This window comes from Schistocerca serialis, chromosome 4 (assembly GCF_023864345.2).
Source record: "Schistocerca serialis cubense isolate TAMUIC-IGC-003099 chromosome 4, iqSchSeri2.2, whole genome shotgun sequence".
NCBI lineage: Eukaryota > Metazoa > Arthropoda > Insecta > Orthoptera > Acrididae > Schistocerca > Schistocerca serialis.
In genome coordinates this window covers 861823194-861837670 of record NC_064641.1, presented here as the reverse complement: position 1 = coordinate 861837670, position 14477 = coordinate 861823194, and the positions used below count along the sequence as shown (strand labels likewise).

The window sequence follows — 14477 nt, the reverse complement described above, 5'->3', positions numbered from 1 at the left end:
GATGAAGCTGTTTTGTTTACTTCAGATCAAGAAGAACTTAACCGAAGGATGAGAGAAATGGACAGTGAAAGTTTGACGATAGGTCCATAAAATTAATTACAGTTAGAGTAAAACTATGTCCACTAAGTATGCCGGCAGGAAAAACATAAAAATTCGTGACGAAGTTATAGAAACAATCGATGAATTTATGTACTTAGGGCATTTGAAAATAAATGTGTATGGACAGCTAAATAAGCAAACAGGAGAGTATAAACAGCTCAAGTTCATTTAGGAAACTAAATGCCGTATTTAGAAGTATATTCCCCATTTGCCTTACATGGAAAACATAACCATTGCACAATGTTAGTAATAATTTACAGAAATGAATTATGGACGTTAAGTGCTCTAACAGTTCAAGAGCTAATGGTTTTCAAGCGTTTAGCGGAAAGACACGGACCGAAAGACAAACAAATGAGTAATAGAAATGACAGTACTTGAGGACTGTTAACGAAACTGAAATGGAGATGGCTGGGATGGAGATACAGCGAGATCAAATGGTGGGAGATGGACTGGGAAGGTGCTACGTTGGAATCTTTGTTGTAAGGAAAGATCTAGACGACTGCCTAATGGAAAATGAACTGATAAGATAAAAAAAAAACAAGCATGGCAAGTTAGATTGTTCAAAGCTAATTCAGTGTGTAGAAGTTTGGAAGAGCCCTATATCAACCAACTGATGATAAAAGGATGCTGCTGGATGAAGTCGTCAATTTTACTACACTTAAAAAAAGTACATCGTTGACTTCTTTCAACGTCTCAGAAACCCCTGTCTTTGGGGTCCACGGGAAGCAATTCATGTGGTATACTGTAACACATTTTACTTTCTCAATCCTCTCGACATTCTGGAATCATAGCAGCAGGGAAGAATTGGGTATACATTTCATTTGAGCGACAATGCAAGACGAGACGATAATGACAGAGTGTTACCTGGAGAAAGGTGTGCCTGGAGAGCGTGTAGGTCTTGCCCACGGTTAGAGTGAGGGGGTGGACGGCACGTGACGTCAGCAGCAGCAGCGCCCTCCGAAGACGCACGTCGCCCTGCAGCCAGGTGCCGCTGTAGGCCGAGCTGGACAGCCGGTCGCTCTGCATCAACATCAATTTATTTTGTATGTTCATCCTTTTAGCAGGAGGTCTCTGGAAGACGGCCGTTTACTATCGTGACAAAAAATAAATAAAAACACCTACACCCGTCCTTATGATTTAATTTATTTTGTCACTAACAGTTTCAACGCTTCATTGCGTCATCTTCAGGCTGTCTTTGATGCGGTACAGGTTGATATGATGCCAATGCTTAGCCCATCAGCTGCCAGCAATACTGGATGCGCAGATAATGTGTCAGCACTCCAATCATGGATGGTTCGTTGGACGGCAGAATACCACTGTGAGAGGGGTGGGAAGGATAGTAGGCAGGACATTTCTCATTTCAGGGCAAAACGAGAGGTAGTCGAAATCCTGGCGGAGAATGTAATTCAGTTGCTGCAGTCCTGGATGCTACTGAGTTACGAGGGGAATGCTCCTTTGTGGTTGGACGGTAGGACTTCGTGAGGTGGTGGGAGACTGGAAAGATAAGGCACAGGAGATTTGTTTTTGTACAAGGTTGGAAGCATAATTAGTGTTTGTGAAGGCTTCAGCGAGACCCTTTGGAAAGGGACCGCTCCCCAAATAAAGAGACTAATGATTGTGCTACATTCTCATGATTAAAATACAGCAGACAATCAAAAATACCAGTGACTGGTACAGTAACCTTGTAAAACATAAAATTAAAACAGAAGAAGAAATAATTAACTTTATACTATGCTATTCTATTGAAGCTTTAATAAATTATACACTTACAAACAATTTCAATCTCACAAAATTAACATTTAACTGTCTGTGCATTATTCAGTATAATACCCTGAAACTTATTCAGGTTCCATATGGGTATATATTGTCTCTGCTTGACATGAAACTAAACAAACTAAAGCCATACTTTAGAAATTATCCCCTAAAGAATAAATAGTTAACTGAAGCACTAGGTATCTTAATATATAACTAAAATAATTATGGCACATCAAGTGTGTATTAATTGTAAATAAGCTTCAATCAGATGAGTAGTTAAATGCTAAAATTTTGATAAAGGCTAGATGAGGTGCTAATATACAAAAATGTTATTTTCATTGACATAAATTAATTATTTCACAATCGACTTTAATACTTATAAAGTATCATAAAATATCTCTGTTTTACAAAACATTCTAATTCAGTAATACTAACAAAATTATTTCTATTAAATTTAAAAAAACAGAAAGCAACGATATATAATAAATATTCAAAGTATTCTGATGTGTACAGAACAAAGTCAATGTAAGTGAAATACTTCACTAGCAAGTTACATGTTGAACCTCTTTTTGTCTATAATTTACAGTACATCTACTTTGTTCTTATTTGCCTCATATAATCTGAAACTACTACAAATAACCATTAATTAAAATAGTCATAGTGAGAGGCAGTATCAGTTTGGTCACACCAAGGAGCTGACGTTACTTACACTAAAGAAATTTAATTGCTATCAGTAATTTCATCAACCATACGTTTGTTTGGTGTGAAAGGAAAACACACATAAAAGTTTTATAGTTTCCATTGAAAATCCTTAATTTAATTCCAAATTAATAAATAACTGTTTCAAATAATAATATTCGTTTTTCTGATGGCTCAAAATATTTTGGTGCTAAATATGTCTGTTAATTTCAAACAGACTTGATAACCATATGAAATTACTGGATAAAGGAAAACTCATTTTAACAAGTCTTTCATATATTTAGTGATAAATAATGGACGTATCAAACGTCTCAAAAATGAGATCGACAGGAAGAGCAAAATGGCTAAGCAGGGATGGCTAGAGGGCAAATGTAAGGATGTAGAGGCTTATCTCACTAGAGGTAAGATAGTTACTGCCTACATGAAAATTAAAGAGACCTTTGGAGAAAAGAGAACCACTTGCACGAATATCAAGAGCTCAGATGGAAACCCAGTTCTAAGCAAAGAAGGGAAAGCAGAAAGGTGGAAGGAGTATATAGAGGGTCTATACAAGGGCGATGTACTTGAGGACATATTATGGAAACGGAAGAGGATGTAGATGAAGATGAAATGGGAGATACGATACTGCGTGAAGAGTTTGACACACCACTGCAAGACCTAAGTCGAAACAAGGCCCCAGGAGTAGACAACATTCCATTAGAGTTACTGACAGCCTTGCGAGAGCCAGGCCTAACAAAACTATACCATCTAGTGAGCAAGATGTATGAGACAGGCGAAATACCCTCACACTTCAAGAAGAATATAATAATTCTAATCAAAAAGAAAGCAGATATTGACAGATGTGAAAATTTCCAAACCATCAATTTAATAAGCCACGGCTACAAAATACTAACACGAATTCTTTAGAGACGAATGGAAAAACTGGTAGAAGCCGACCTCGGGGTAGATCAGTTTGGATTCCATAGAAATGTTGGAACACATGAGATAATAATGACCCTAGACTTATCAAATAAAATAGTTTAAGGAAAGGCAAACCTACGTTTCTAGCATTTGTAGACTTAGAGAAAGCTTTTTGACAATGTTGACTGGAATACTCTCTTTCAAATTCTGAAGGAGGCAGGGGTAAAATACAGGGAGTGAAAGGCTATTTACAATTTGTACAGAAACCAGATGGGAGCTATAAGAGTCGAGGGGCATGAAAGGGAAGCAGTGGTTGCGAAGGGAGTGAGACAGGGTTGTAGCCTATCCCCTATGTTATTCAATCTGTATATTGAGCAAGCAACACAGGAAACAAAAGAAAAATTCGGAGTAGGAATTATAATCCATGGAGAAGAAATATAAAATTTGAGGTTTGCTGAGGACATTGTAATTCTGTCAGAGACAGCAAAGGACCTGGAAGTGCAGTTGAGTGGAATGGACAGTGTCTTGAAAGGAGGATATAAGATGAACATCAACAAAAGAAAAACGAGGATAATGGACTGTAGTCGAATTAAATCGGGTGATGCTGGGGGGATTAGATGAGACGCTTAAAGTAGTAAAGGAGTTTTGCTATTTGGGGAGCAAAATAACTGATGGTGGTAGAAGTAGAGAGGATGTAAAATGTAGACTGGCAGTGGCAAGGAAAGCGTTTCTGAAGAAGAGAAATTTGTTAACATCGAGTATATATTTAAGTGTCAGGAAGTCGTTTCTGAAAGTATTTGTATGGAGTGTAGCAATGAATGGAAGTGAAACGTGGACAATAAATAGCTTAGATAAGAAGAGAATAGAAACTTTCGAAATGTGGTGCTACAGAAGAATGCTGAAGATTGGATGGGTAGGTCACATAACTAATGAGTAGATATTGAATAGAATTGGAGAGAAGAGAAATTTGTGGCGGAACTTGCTAGAAGAAGGGATCGGTTGGTAGGACATATTCTGAGGCATCAAGGGATCACCATTTTAGTATTGCAGGGCAGAGCGGAGGGTAAAAATCGTAGAGGGAGACCAAGAGATGAATACACTAAACAGATTCAGATGGATGTAGGTTGCAGTAAGTACTGGGAGATGAAGAAGCTTGCACAGGTTAGAGTAGCATGGAGAGCTGCATCAAACCAGTCTCTGGACTGAAGACCACAACAACAACACCAATGGATGTATAAGCAAGAATAAAAAGTTAGTGGAAATAGGAATACTTGTAGTAATAAATAAGAAGTAATTAAACTTTAAGAAATAACAAATAAAAAAAGAATATAAAAAATTTAAGAACGGCATACTCTGCACTAGATGACCAAGCGAAGATCTAAGTAAAGAAAAAAAGATAAATTTTTCTTTCAATTACATAAATATTATTATAATGTACGTAATATTATTCATTCCTATCCTTTTTTACAAAATAATATAATATCATTTATTTTTGTTCAGTTATTTATTAACTTTATGAAATGTACTAATAAATAGTTAAGTATACTACATATATGTTACAGATAATTTTAATTTTTCAATATAAAATTATAATAATTGTACTAATAATTTTGAAAACTGTTTACATTGATTATGCAAAGCAGTATATGATATTTAATTACACTACTCTAAGTTTTTTAAGTGTTTTGTTATATATTCTATATTCTTTCTATGACTTAGGGAGAGAGAGATAGTGTCAGAGAGAGAGAGAGAGAGAGAGAGAGGGAGAGAGAGAGAGAGAGAAAGAGAGAGAGATAGAGAGAAAGAGTGTCAGAGAGAGAGAGGCACGGAGGGAGAGAGAGATTTGTTTCTATTGATTAAGTAGTGGTATTTATTAAATCATAAATCAATACTACAAAATATTTAATGACAGTACTGGAAATAACTTATTACATGCCAACCTAATGTGAAGCTGTAATCTAACCATATATCTTAAATATAAATACACTTATCCTCACGCCACATCAGCCAGGCGAAAAGAAAAATTATATAACTAGCTTCAGAAATTTAATTAGGAAAAATATTGGTAATGAACTTTCTCCTCCATAGAGTAACAAGGAATTCGAGTTTCACGAGACGGGTGTTTCAGATTCTTCAGCTGAAGAACAGTAAAGTACTAGAAGAGACGCAAGGCGTAGTCGGAAGCAGGAGCAGTACTGAGAGCTGTTTTTCCCTGCTCGTAAGTTCTTTTTCTCTATTCCATGCACGTACCAGGAGAAGTCGCAGTAGCATGTAGGCGTATCGGATGGTGCCGACGCTACACCCTCAACTACAAACGTCGGCTCACGTATCACAAACAAAAGGTGACCGACATCAGAAGTAATCGATAGTGAAACTAATAATCAACGAACGAGGTAGCAAAACTATGCACCTCTGTTTTTTGACAAGTTAGAGAGCAGGATTTCATGCAGAGTTTAAACGAAAACCATTATCTCTGTTTATAAGGTTACTTGCCTCTGTTTTTTGACGAGTTAGGGAGCAGGATTTTATGCAGAGTTTAAACAAAAACCATTATATCTGTTTATAAGGTCACTCGCCTCTCTTTTTTGACAAGTTAGAGAGCAGGAATTTATGCAGAATTTAAACAAAAACCATTATTTCTGTTTATAAGGTTACTTGCCTCTGTTTTTGACAAGTTAGAGAGCAAGATTTTATGCAGAATTTAAACAAAAACCATTATCTCTGTTTATAAGGTTACTTGTTAATTTAATTTCAACACTTTTCTTAATAACACTATCTCATTAGCTAGAAGTGCATGCCAGAATCTAGGTGTTGTTATATTCCAAAGGATGATCGGTGCCAAGACAATGTTCTGCAATGGCGAATTTGCTCTTTTGTTGTAGGCGTGTGTGATGCTTATGCTCAGTACACCGGTCCTCCACGGTCTTGATAGTCTGACCAATACATCTTAGGTCACAACTGCATGGATTGCGATAGACACCCGCCTTATACAAACAAAGATCATCCTATATGGAACCTAAAAGTATCCTGGCCTTAGATGGTGGTCGCAAAACACACATCACATCATATTTCCGCAAAATACGACGAATCCTGTTCGAAATGCTCCCTGCGTAAGGCAAACAGGCCGTAGACTTTGGAGCTACCTCGGTATTATCATCGCTCACCCTGTCCCTCAATTGGTCGATGGTGCAACGCACATATAATTTGTCTTTCACTATAACTATTCTGTCGAAAGGTGACTTCGAGATGGTCTAACTCAGCTGACAAACTCTCAGCGTGCGAGATGACATGGGGCCTGTGAACCAAGGTACGAAGTATTCCTTTACGTTGAGCCGGGTCCTCGCAACTATCAGCCTGCAGATACAAGTCAGCTACCTATAAACGGCATGTGCCAACGTACTATCCATCTTCCTCTTGGCCAGCACATCTAGGAAAGGAAGATTGCCATCCTTTCCTACCATCATCGTGAAACGAATGTTCGGGTGGACTGAATTCGGGTGTTCTAAGAAGCTGTTCACATTGTCTCTGCCATGAGGCCAAATAATAAAAGTATTATCTACATATATGAAAAAAAAAACACGCCGGTATTAAAGCCGACGAGTCCAAGGCTCATTCCTCGAAATCTTGCATAAGCAAACTGACAATAACAGGAGACAACAAGTTTCTCATCGGAACTCCTCTTTGTCTGTTCCTAGTACTAGTCATTGAACAAAAAGTAAGTGGCAGTCAACACATGTAGAAATAGGTTCAATAACTCAGCAGCAAACCTAACCTCAGTGAACCGTAACTAATCAGACAGGGGAATCCGAGTGAAGAGAGAGAGACAACATGAAAACTTGCAAGAATATCAGTTATTCAAACGTATTCCCTCTAATCGACGTAAGAAATCCGCCGAGTTCTTAGTGTGGTATTCCCACCGACTTACAATTGGGCTTAACAGAGTGCCAAGGTCCACACACGATATGTCGGAGTAACAACGTTACTCACAATCGGATGAAGAAGAACACGTTCCTCGTGGGCTTCAGGGAGGCCATAAACCAAGGGGAACAGCACAATTAAGAACTGAAACTCTTGATAGCCTCTTGTGATAAGTAACTTTTCTTCAGGAGGCTGTTAGTCTTTCTCTTAAAACTTTTTGAGGGGTCAACAGCGATCCTATGATACTCTGAATCAGACAGTAAACACTGCATCATTTGAACGTGTGGACAAGTTACAAGCGTTTTACTGTTGAAAAACGGCAAGTGTGAATGAGTGTTATCTTTCTGGAGTTTCTCTGAAAACTGAGTTTTTAAATTCGCTTGCACAGCGCTTAGTTGCTGCAGTTTTGTCTTGAAAATGCCAGGGCGTTCTTCCGTCGAAAAATCAGCGGTTGTCGGCGATGTCACCAAGCTGCATTCCCGTTGATTACTTAACTTACGGGAATGCAGCCTGGTGACATCGCCGACAACCGCTGTTTGTCCAAAACAATGGTAGCATTGTCCATGTCCGCAGGTAAAATGACAATACCTGGATCAACTCTAAGTGATATCAGTTTTGGGTGGGTGTACCCTTGTCAGCACACCTTCCTAGCCTCCTCTGCAACATCACGAGGTAGTTTAAAAATAGCCTGTTCATTACAGCTAGTAAAATCAATCACAGGCAAACGCTTGGGAGTCGATGGAAAATTTATATCTTTGCCTAGCACGGATAAAACTGCAACTGCACTGCATTTTGTTAAGGTAATACTGTGGCCAGCAAGATCCCGAGGTGTGTCCCCACAAAATATGTGTGACACCAGCTCAGACGCCACTTCATTCCAGTGGCAGTATCCAGAATATTAAGTTGTAGGACAGCTTGTATCAGAAGACGATATAACGGCTACACGACACCCTTCCAAACAGAGTCAGCGCTTGCATCCGAACCGGAGGAAGCGCAATGTGATACTGGTAACTGGGCTCCTACTGCCAAGTTCTTTGCAAATCTGACTCGATTTAGCAATCGCTGGAGTAACATCACATACTCTCCAAACCTGTGAAGTTTCATTTTGTTTCTTCCTCCCCTCTTGGGTGCTTCAATTTGTTTGTCTGGCAGTATAATATGTAACCAACACCTCGAAAAGGAAAAGAACAACTAAGGTACAAAAGCAGTTGACGATATTTTGTATTTTTTGGTAAATGAAGAACTCAGAAAAAGAGAAAAACGGGAGAGTAAAAATCGAATGGAATGTTTTTGGTACACTAAACAGTACTGTTTATAGAGAGACGTGATGAAAGAACTGAGGGTTTCTCAGCGAGCATCAGAGAGAAGGATGTTGGGAATTGCGTGTGAAATCTTATGGGAGTTAACTGCTAAGGTCATCAGCCCCTAAGCTTACGCACTACTTAACCTAAATTATCCTAAGGACAAACACACACACACATGCCCGAGGGAGGGCTCGAACCTCCGCCGTGACCAGTCGCACAGTCCATGACTGCAGCGCCTAAGACCGCTCGGATAATCCCGCGCGGTATTGTTGGGAATTATTAGGAGAGATAGGCAAATACAGAAAAGCGTCAGGGAATAGGCCGGAGTGTCAGACACAATCATGACTGTAGTGAAGATGAAATGGAGGTGGGCACGAGAAGTATGCAGCCGAATGGATGGTAGAGAGGCCAAGGAGGCGATTTTCCAGATTTACTCTGAGGTGAAAAAAGTCATGGGATACCTCTTAATATCGTGTCGGACCTCCTTCCAGCGTAGTGCAGCAACTCGACGTGGCGTGGACTCAACAAGTCGTTGTAAGTCTCTTGCAGAAATATTGAGTCATGCTGCCTCTACAGCAGTAAAAAAAAAAATGGCTCTGAGCACTACGCGTCTCAACTTCTGAGGTCATTAGTCGCCTAGAACTTAGAACTAATTAAACCTAACTAACCTAAGGACATCACACACATCCATGCCCGAGGCAGGATTCGAACCTGCGACCGTAGCGGTCGCTCGGTTCCAGACTGTAGCGCCCAGAACCGCACGGCTACTCCGGCCGGCCCTACAGCAGTCCGTAAGTGCGGAAGTGTTGGCAGTGCAGGATTGTGTGCATGGACTGACCTATTATATCCCATAAAAGTTCGATGGGATTCATCAGAATGTTCTTCAAACCAATCACAAACAACCCAGTGACATGACGCATTGCCATCCATAAAAATTCCGTTGTTGTTTGGGAACGTGAAGACCATGAATGGCTCCAAAAGGTCTTCAAGTAGCCGAACATAACCATTTCCAGTCAATGATCGGTCCAGTTTGACCAGAGAGCCCAGACCATTCCATCTACACACAGTCCACTCCATTACGAAGCCACCACCAGCTTGCACAGTGCCTTGCTGACAACTTGGAACTATGGCTTTGTGAGGTCTGCTCCACACTCGAACGTTACCACCAGCTCTTACCAACTGAAATCGGACTCGTCTGACAAGACCAAGCTTTTCTAATCATCTAGGGCCCAACCAATATGATCACAAGCCCATGAGAGACGCTGCAGCCCGTGCCGTGCTGTAAGCAAAGGCTCTTGTGTCAGTTCTATGCTACCATGGCCCACAACGCTAAATTTCCCTGCACTGTCCTAACGGATACGTTCGCCGTACCTTCCACATTGATGTTTGTGATTAATTACCGCCGTGTTGCTTGTCTATTTGCACTGACAACGCTATGCAAATGCCGCTGCTCTCGATTGTCAAGTGAAGGCCGTGGGCCACTGCATTGTCTGTGGTGAGAGGTAATGCCCGAAGTTTGGTATATTCGGCAAGTTCTTGATACGGTGGATCTCGGAGTGTTGAATTCCGTAACGATTTACGAAATGGAATGTCCCAAGTGTCTAGCTCCAACTGCCATACCCCGTTCAAAGTCTGTTAGTTCCCATCACGCGGCGACCATCACGTAGGAAACCTTTTCACAGGAATCACCTGAGTACAAATGACTGCTGCACCAATGCACTGCCCTTTTATACCTTGTGTACGTGATACTGCCACCATCTGTATATGCACATATCGCTATCCCATGACTTTTTGTCACCTTAGTGTAAAGAGATAAGAAAGACCAAGACGACGACATAATGTAAGGGGGCTGGATTGCATTGTAGAGACTGCAGGGGCACTATAGGAGCGTGTAGCTGCATGTGAAAAGTCTAGAGGAGGGCTTGCACCTCCGGGATAGGCCAAATGGTTGATGATGCTGCTGACAATGATCGCTGAATAGTTGAGAATTCCCTAATGGCTGAAACCTGTCGTGGTGAGATGCAACCAAAGGTGTGGATTATTGAAAGTGTGATTCCTGTCTTTCTTTGGTCAAGGGTTTGTGCATGTATTCATGTTTGATTCTGAAATGACGCTGTCACGTGTGCTTATGCCAAACCACTTATGTCAGTAACGATTTTGCTAACAATTTATTTATCTCCGGTGACTACATAAGATTACTAACATAGCGAGGTGGCGGCAGGAATCCTGATCTGGGTTTGAGTGTTTTCACCTAGTGATATCTGCCTGAAATGAGAATGTCCAACTGCAGCCATCTGACGGTTTAGTCCAAAGATCCTCGTACATTTCTTCTTGTCTAGTTACAAAATGGGTACTACGAAGTGTCGCTAAAATGCAATAGAAAATGCTTTCTCAGTGTGCACTCATGTAAAATATTACATTCGACTTTCTAGGTCCTGGAGAGGAACAAATTGTTCTGTTTCAAAACCAGTACAAAAACGGTGCCTTTTCAAAACTCGGAGATTGGCAGCCTGGTTAAAAATTGATTTGCTTTATTTTCACTAAGCTTCACTAACTCACTCCGTGCTCGTACACAACAGTGCGATGGGTTGCAGTAAAAATGGGTAAATTAGCTACACACTGTATTAGCCAAATCTTTGAGTATATTAGCTGGTAAAATGAAATATCCCAAATAATATATGCAGGTGGTTTGAAAAATTTCGGAACGGAATAGAAAAAAAGCACTTACCTCACTGAAACTTTTTTTATTTTTCAGTGGGGTCTCCTTGTAGATCAATGCACTTGGTCCAACGATGTTCCGGTGCCTTGATCTCATCTCGGAAATGAATTTCTTCCAGGCCTCCAAATAGTTATCAATTCCGGCTGTCAATTCTCCGTTTGAAGTGAATCTTCGTCCACCCAAAAAAATTTCAGTTTTGGGAAGAGATGGAAGTATGATGGAGCCATACAAGTTGACTAAGGCGGGTGTGGCAACAATTCATAGCTTAGTTCGCGTAATTTTTCCATGGCGACAGCACATAAGTGCGGGCGCTCATTGTCTTGATGGAAGACGACTTTCTTACCTGCAAAACCTGGCTTTTTTTCGCGTATCTTTTGTTGCAATTTGTCCAGGAGTTTAGCATAGTATTCTCCAATAATCGTTTGCCCAGTGGGGAGATAATCTACAAACAGGATCTCCTTCGCATCCCAGAACACTGATGTCATGACCTTTCCCGCCGAAGGAATTGTTGTTGCTGCCTTTGGTGGCGGAGAATCAGCATGTTTCCATTGCTTTGACTATTGTTTTGTCTCTGGGGTATAGTAGTGCACCCAAGTTTCATCTTCGGTCACAAACAGGCGCAAAAAATCTTGTTCGTTTCTTCTAAAACGGGCCAAACGTTGTTCCGATATGTCCATTCTCAGGCGTTTTTGATCCAGCGTCATGAGTCACGGCACCCATCTTGCAAATAATTTTTTAATTTCTAATTCTTCATTTAAAATGTGAACTATCCTTTCAGATGACAATTTCACGCACTTTCAGTTGGCAATCCTCCATGACCATTTTGGGCACTTTTGCAATAATTTCTGGAGTAGTGACACATCTTGGCCGACCACTGCGCTGCTCATGATTTAAGCTCTCCCTACCAAATTTAAATTAATCTGTCCACTTGGCAACAGTTGAATATGAAGGAGCAGAGTCCCCCAGTGTATTCTGGAAATTGGCGTGAATGTCCTCTGCTTTCGTACCTTTCTTTACGAAGTAGTTAATCACAGCTCGAATCTCGAGTTTTTCCATCTTCGCAAATCACTACGCAGGAACAACAACAGAGCCACGTCTCCGCCACAGCTCTCTTCCGAGACCACTGACGTGGCACGCGTTTATAGGCAACAGTCCAATGAGTATCACGTGAACAGCTCGTTGCGCCAGCGCTACCTCTCGTGGTGATTCCGAGAACTTTTAAAACCGCCCTCATACATGCCTCTTGAACAAAACTGAAATCACTTGTTCAAATGTGCCACTACTGCTGAATGTGTGTGTGTGAGTTCCTAAGGGGCCAAACTGCTCAGGTCATCGGTGCATAGACTTACACACTACTTACACTAACTTAGGCTAAGAACAACACACACACCCATGCCCGAGGGAGGACTCGAACCTCCTGTGGGAGGGGGCACGCAATCCGTGACATGGCGCCCCTAACCACGCTGTCCACTACTGCTGATAAACACTATGAAGGAACTACGTAAGCATTCCTTAAGTAGAAACTGATTTTAATATATGCAATAGCACTTCTCAGCACACAGCGAAATGCAACTACAAACTACGTACCTGGCGGCATAGAGACATGCGCTGCAAATGTAACAGCATATTTTCATCAAATGTCGTGTTCTCAAGAAGACTTCTGTGTACTACATATGTTAATTTTGACAACAGCGAGTCTACGTCTACATCTACATTTAAACTCCGCAAGCCACCGGACGGTGTGTGGTGGAGGATACCTTGAGTACCTCTATCGGTTCTCCCTGCTATTCCAGTCTCGTATCGCTCGTGGAAAGAATGTCGGTATGCCTCTGTGTGGGCTCTAATCTCTCTGATTTTATCCTCATGGTCTCTTTGCGAGACATACGTATGAGGGAGCAATATACTGCTTGAGTCCTCGGGGAAGGTATGTTCTCGAAACTTCAACAAAGGCCCGTACCGAGCTACTGAGCGTCTGTCTTGCAGAGTCTTCCACTGGAGTCTATCATCTCCATAACGCTTTCGCGATTACTGAACGATCCTGTAACGAAGCGCGCTGCTCTCCGTTGGATCTCCTCTATCTCTTCTATCAACACTACCTGGTACGGATCCCACACTGGTGAGCAGTATTCAAGCAGTGGGCGAACAAGTGAACTGTAACCTACTTCCTTTGCTTTCGGACTGCATTTCCTTAGGATTCTCCCAATGAATCTCAGTCTGGCATCTGCTTTACCGACGATTAATTTTATATGGTCATTCCATTTTAGATCACTCCTAATGCCTACTCCCAGATAATTAATGGAATTAACTGCTTCCAGTTGCTGACCTGCTATATTGTAGCTAAATGATAAAGGGTCTTTCTTTTTGTGTATTCGCAGCAGTCTTTTATAACGTGACGGATAATGAATTTCAGCAACAATGTTAGTTTAGTATGTTAGCAGTGCCTTTTTGTTAACATTTGCAGGAACAAACCCACAAGATAATTTGCAAAGGTAGGAATTATTCGAGTTATCCTTGGATCATCTAATGAAATATTGCAGTATTCTGTTGTTCTTGTAGTTTCGTGTTACAATCAATGGCATAAGGTTTGCAACCAGGAATGTCGAAGTAACCCTGAGATACAACTTCACGCGGTACCAGCTGGGGGTCTTACACATAGTCCCGGAAGGATAGCCGTTGGGAATCTCATGAAACCTTGGCTGATGCCTAGCGACCCACAAAGGCCGCCCCACAGACATTCGCAGAGTATGTTTATTCAACGACCTATGCATGGAGGTAAAAGAAGAAGGAAGTGGTGGTTACGTCACAAACTTGAAGCCGACGTCCGCCATCTTAAGTAACCCAAAACATTAGGTTCAACGCATTCATACTTCACAGCGGTGATACTGCCCCTTGACGTCTCGCTGACTGCCCGTGACTGTTTCGACCGTGTTGGGCGCTTTGATTGTGTGGAGACGTAGATGTTTCATGAAAAATACCAGCTTGATTTGTTTGCGGATACAGGCCAACTAGTCGAGCCGATCGTAGTCTAAAGTCTAGAGGAATCGCATTTCCTTCGTAAGTGGAGCATCTCTAGCAATATTTTC

At 41.2% G+C, this 14477-nt stretch overlaps 1 protein-coding gene across 1 annotated transcript in view; it reads right to left on the bottom strand.

Moving 5' to 3' along the window:
• Window positions 1-14477, bottom strand: part of LOC126475110 (odorant receptor 45b-like) — a 76713-nt gene that overhangs the window by 21735 nt on the left and 40501 nt on the right. Inside the window, exon 4 of the mRNA XM_050102694.1 lies at window positions 964-1119. Within this exon, the coding sequence (XP_049958651.1) occupies window positions 964-1119 (156 nt within the window). The remainder of the gene's footprint in view (window positions 1-963; window positions 1120-14477) is intronic.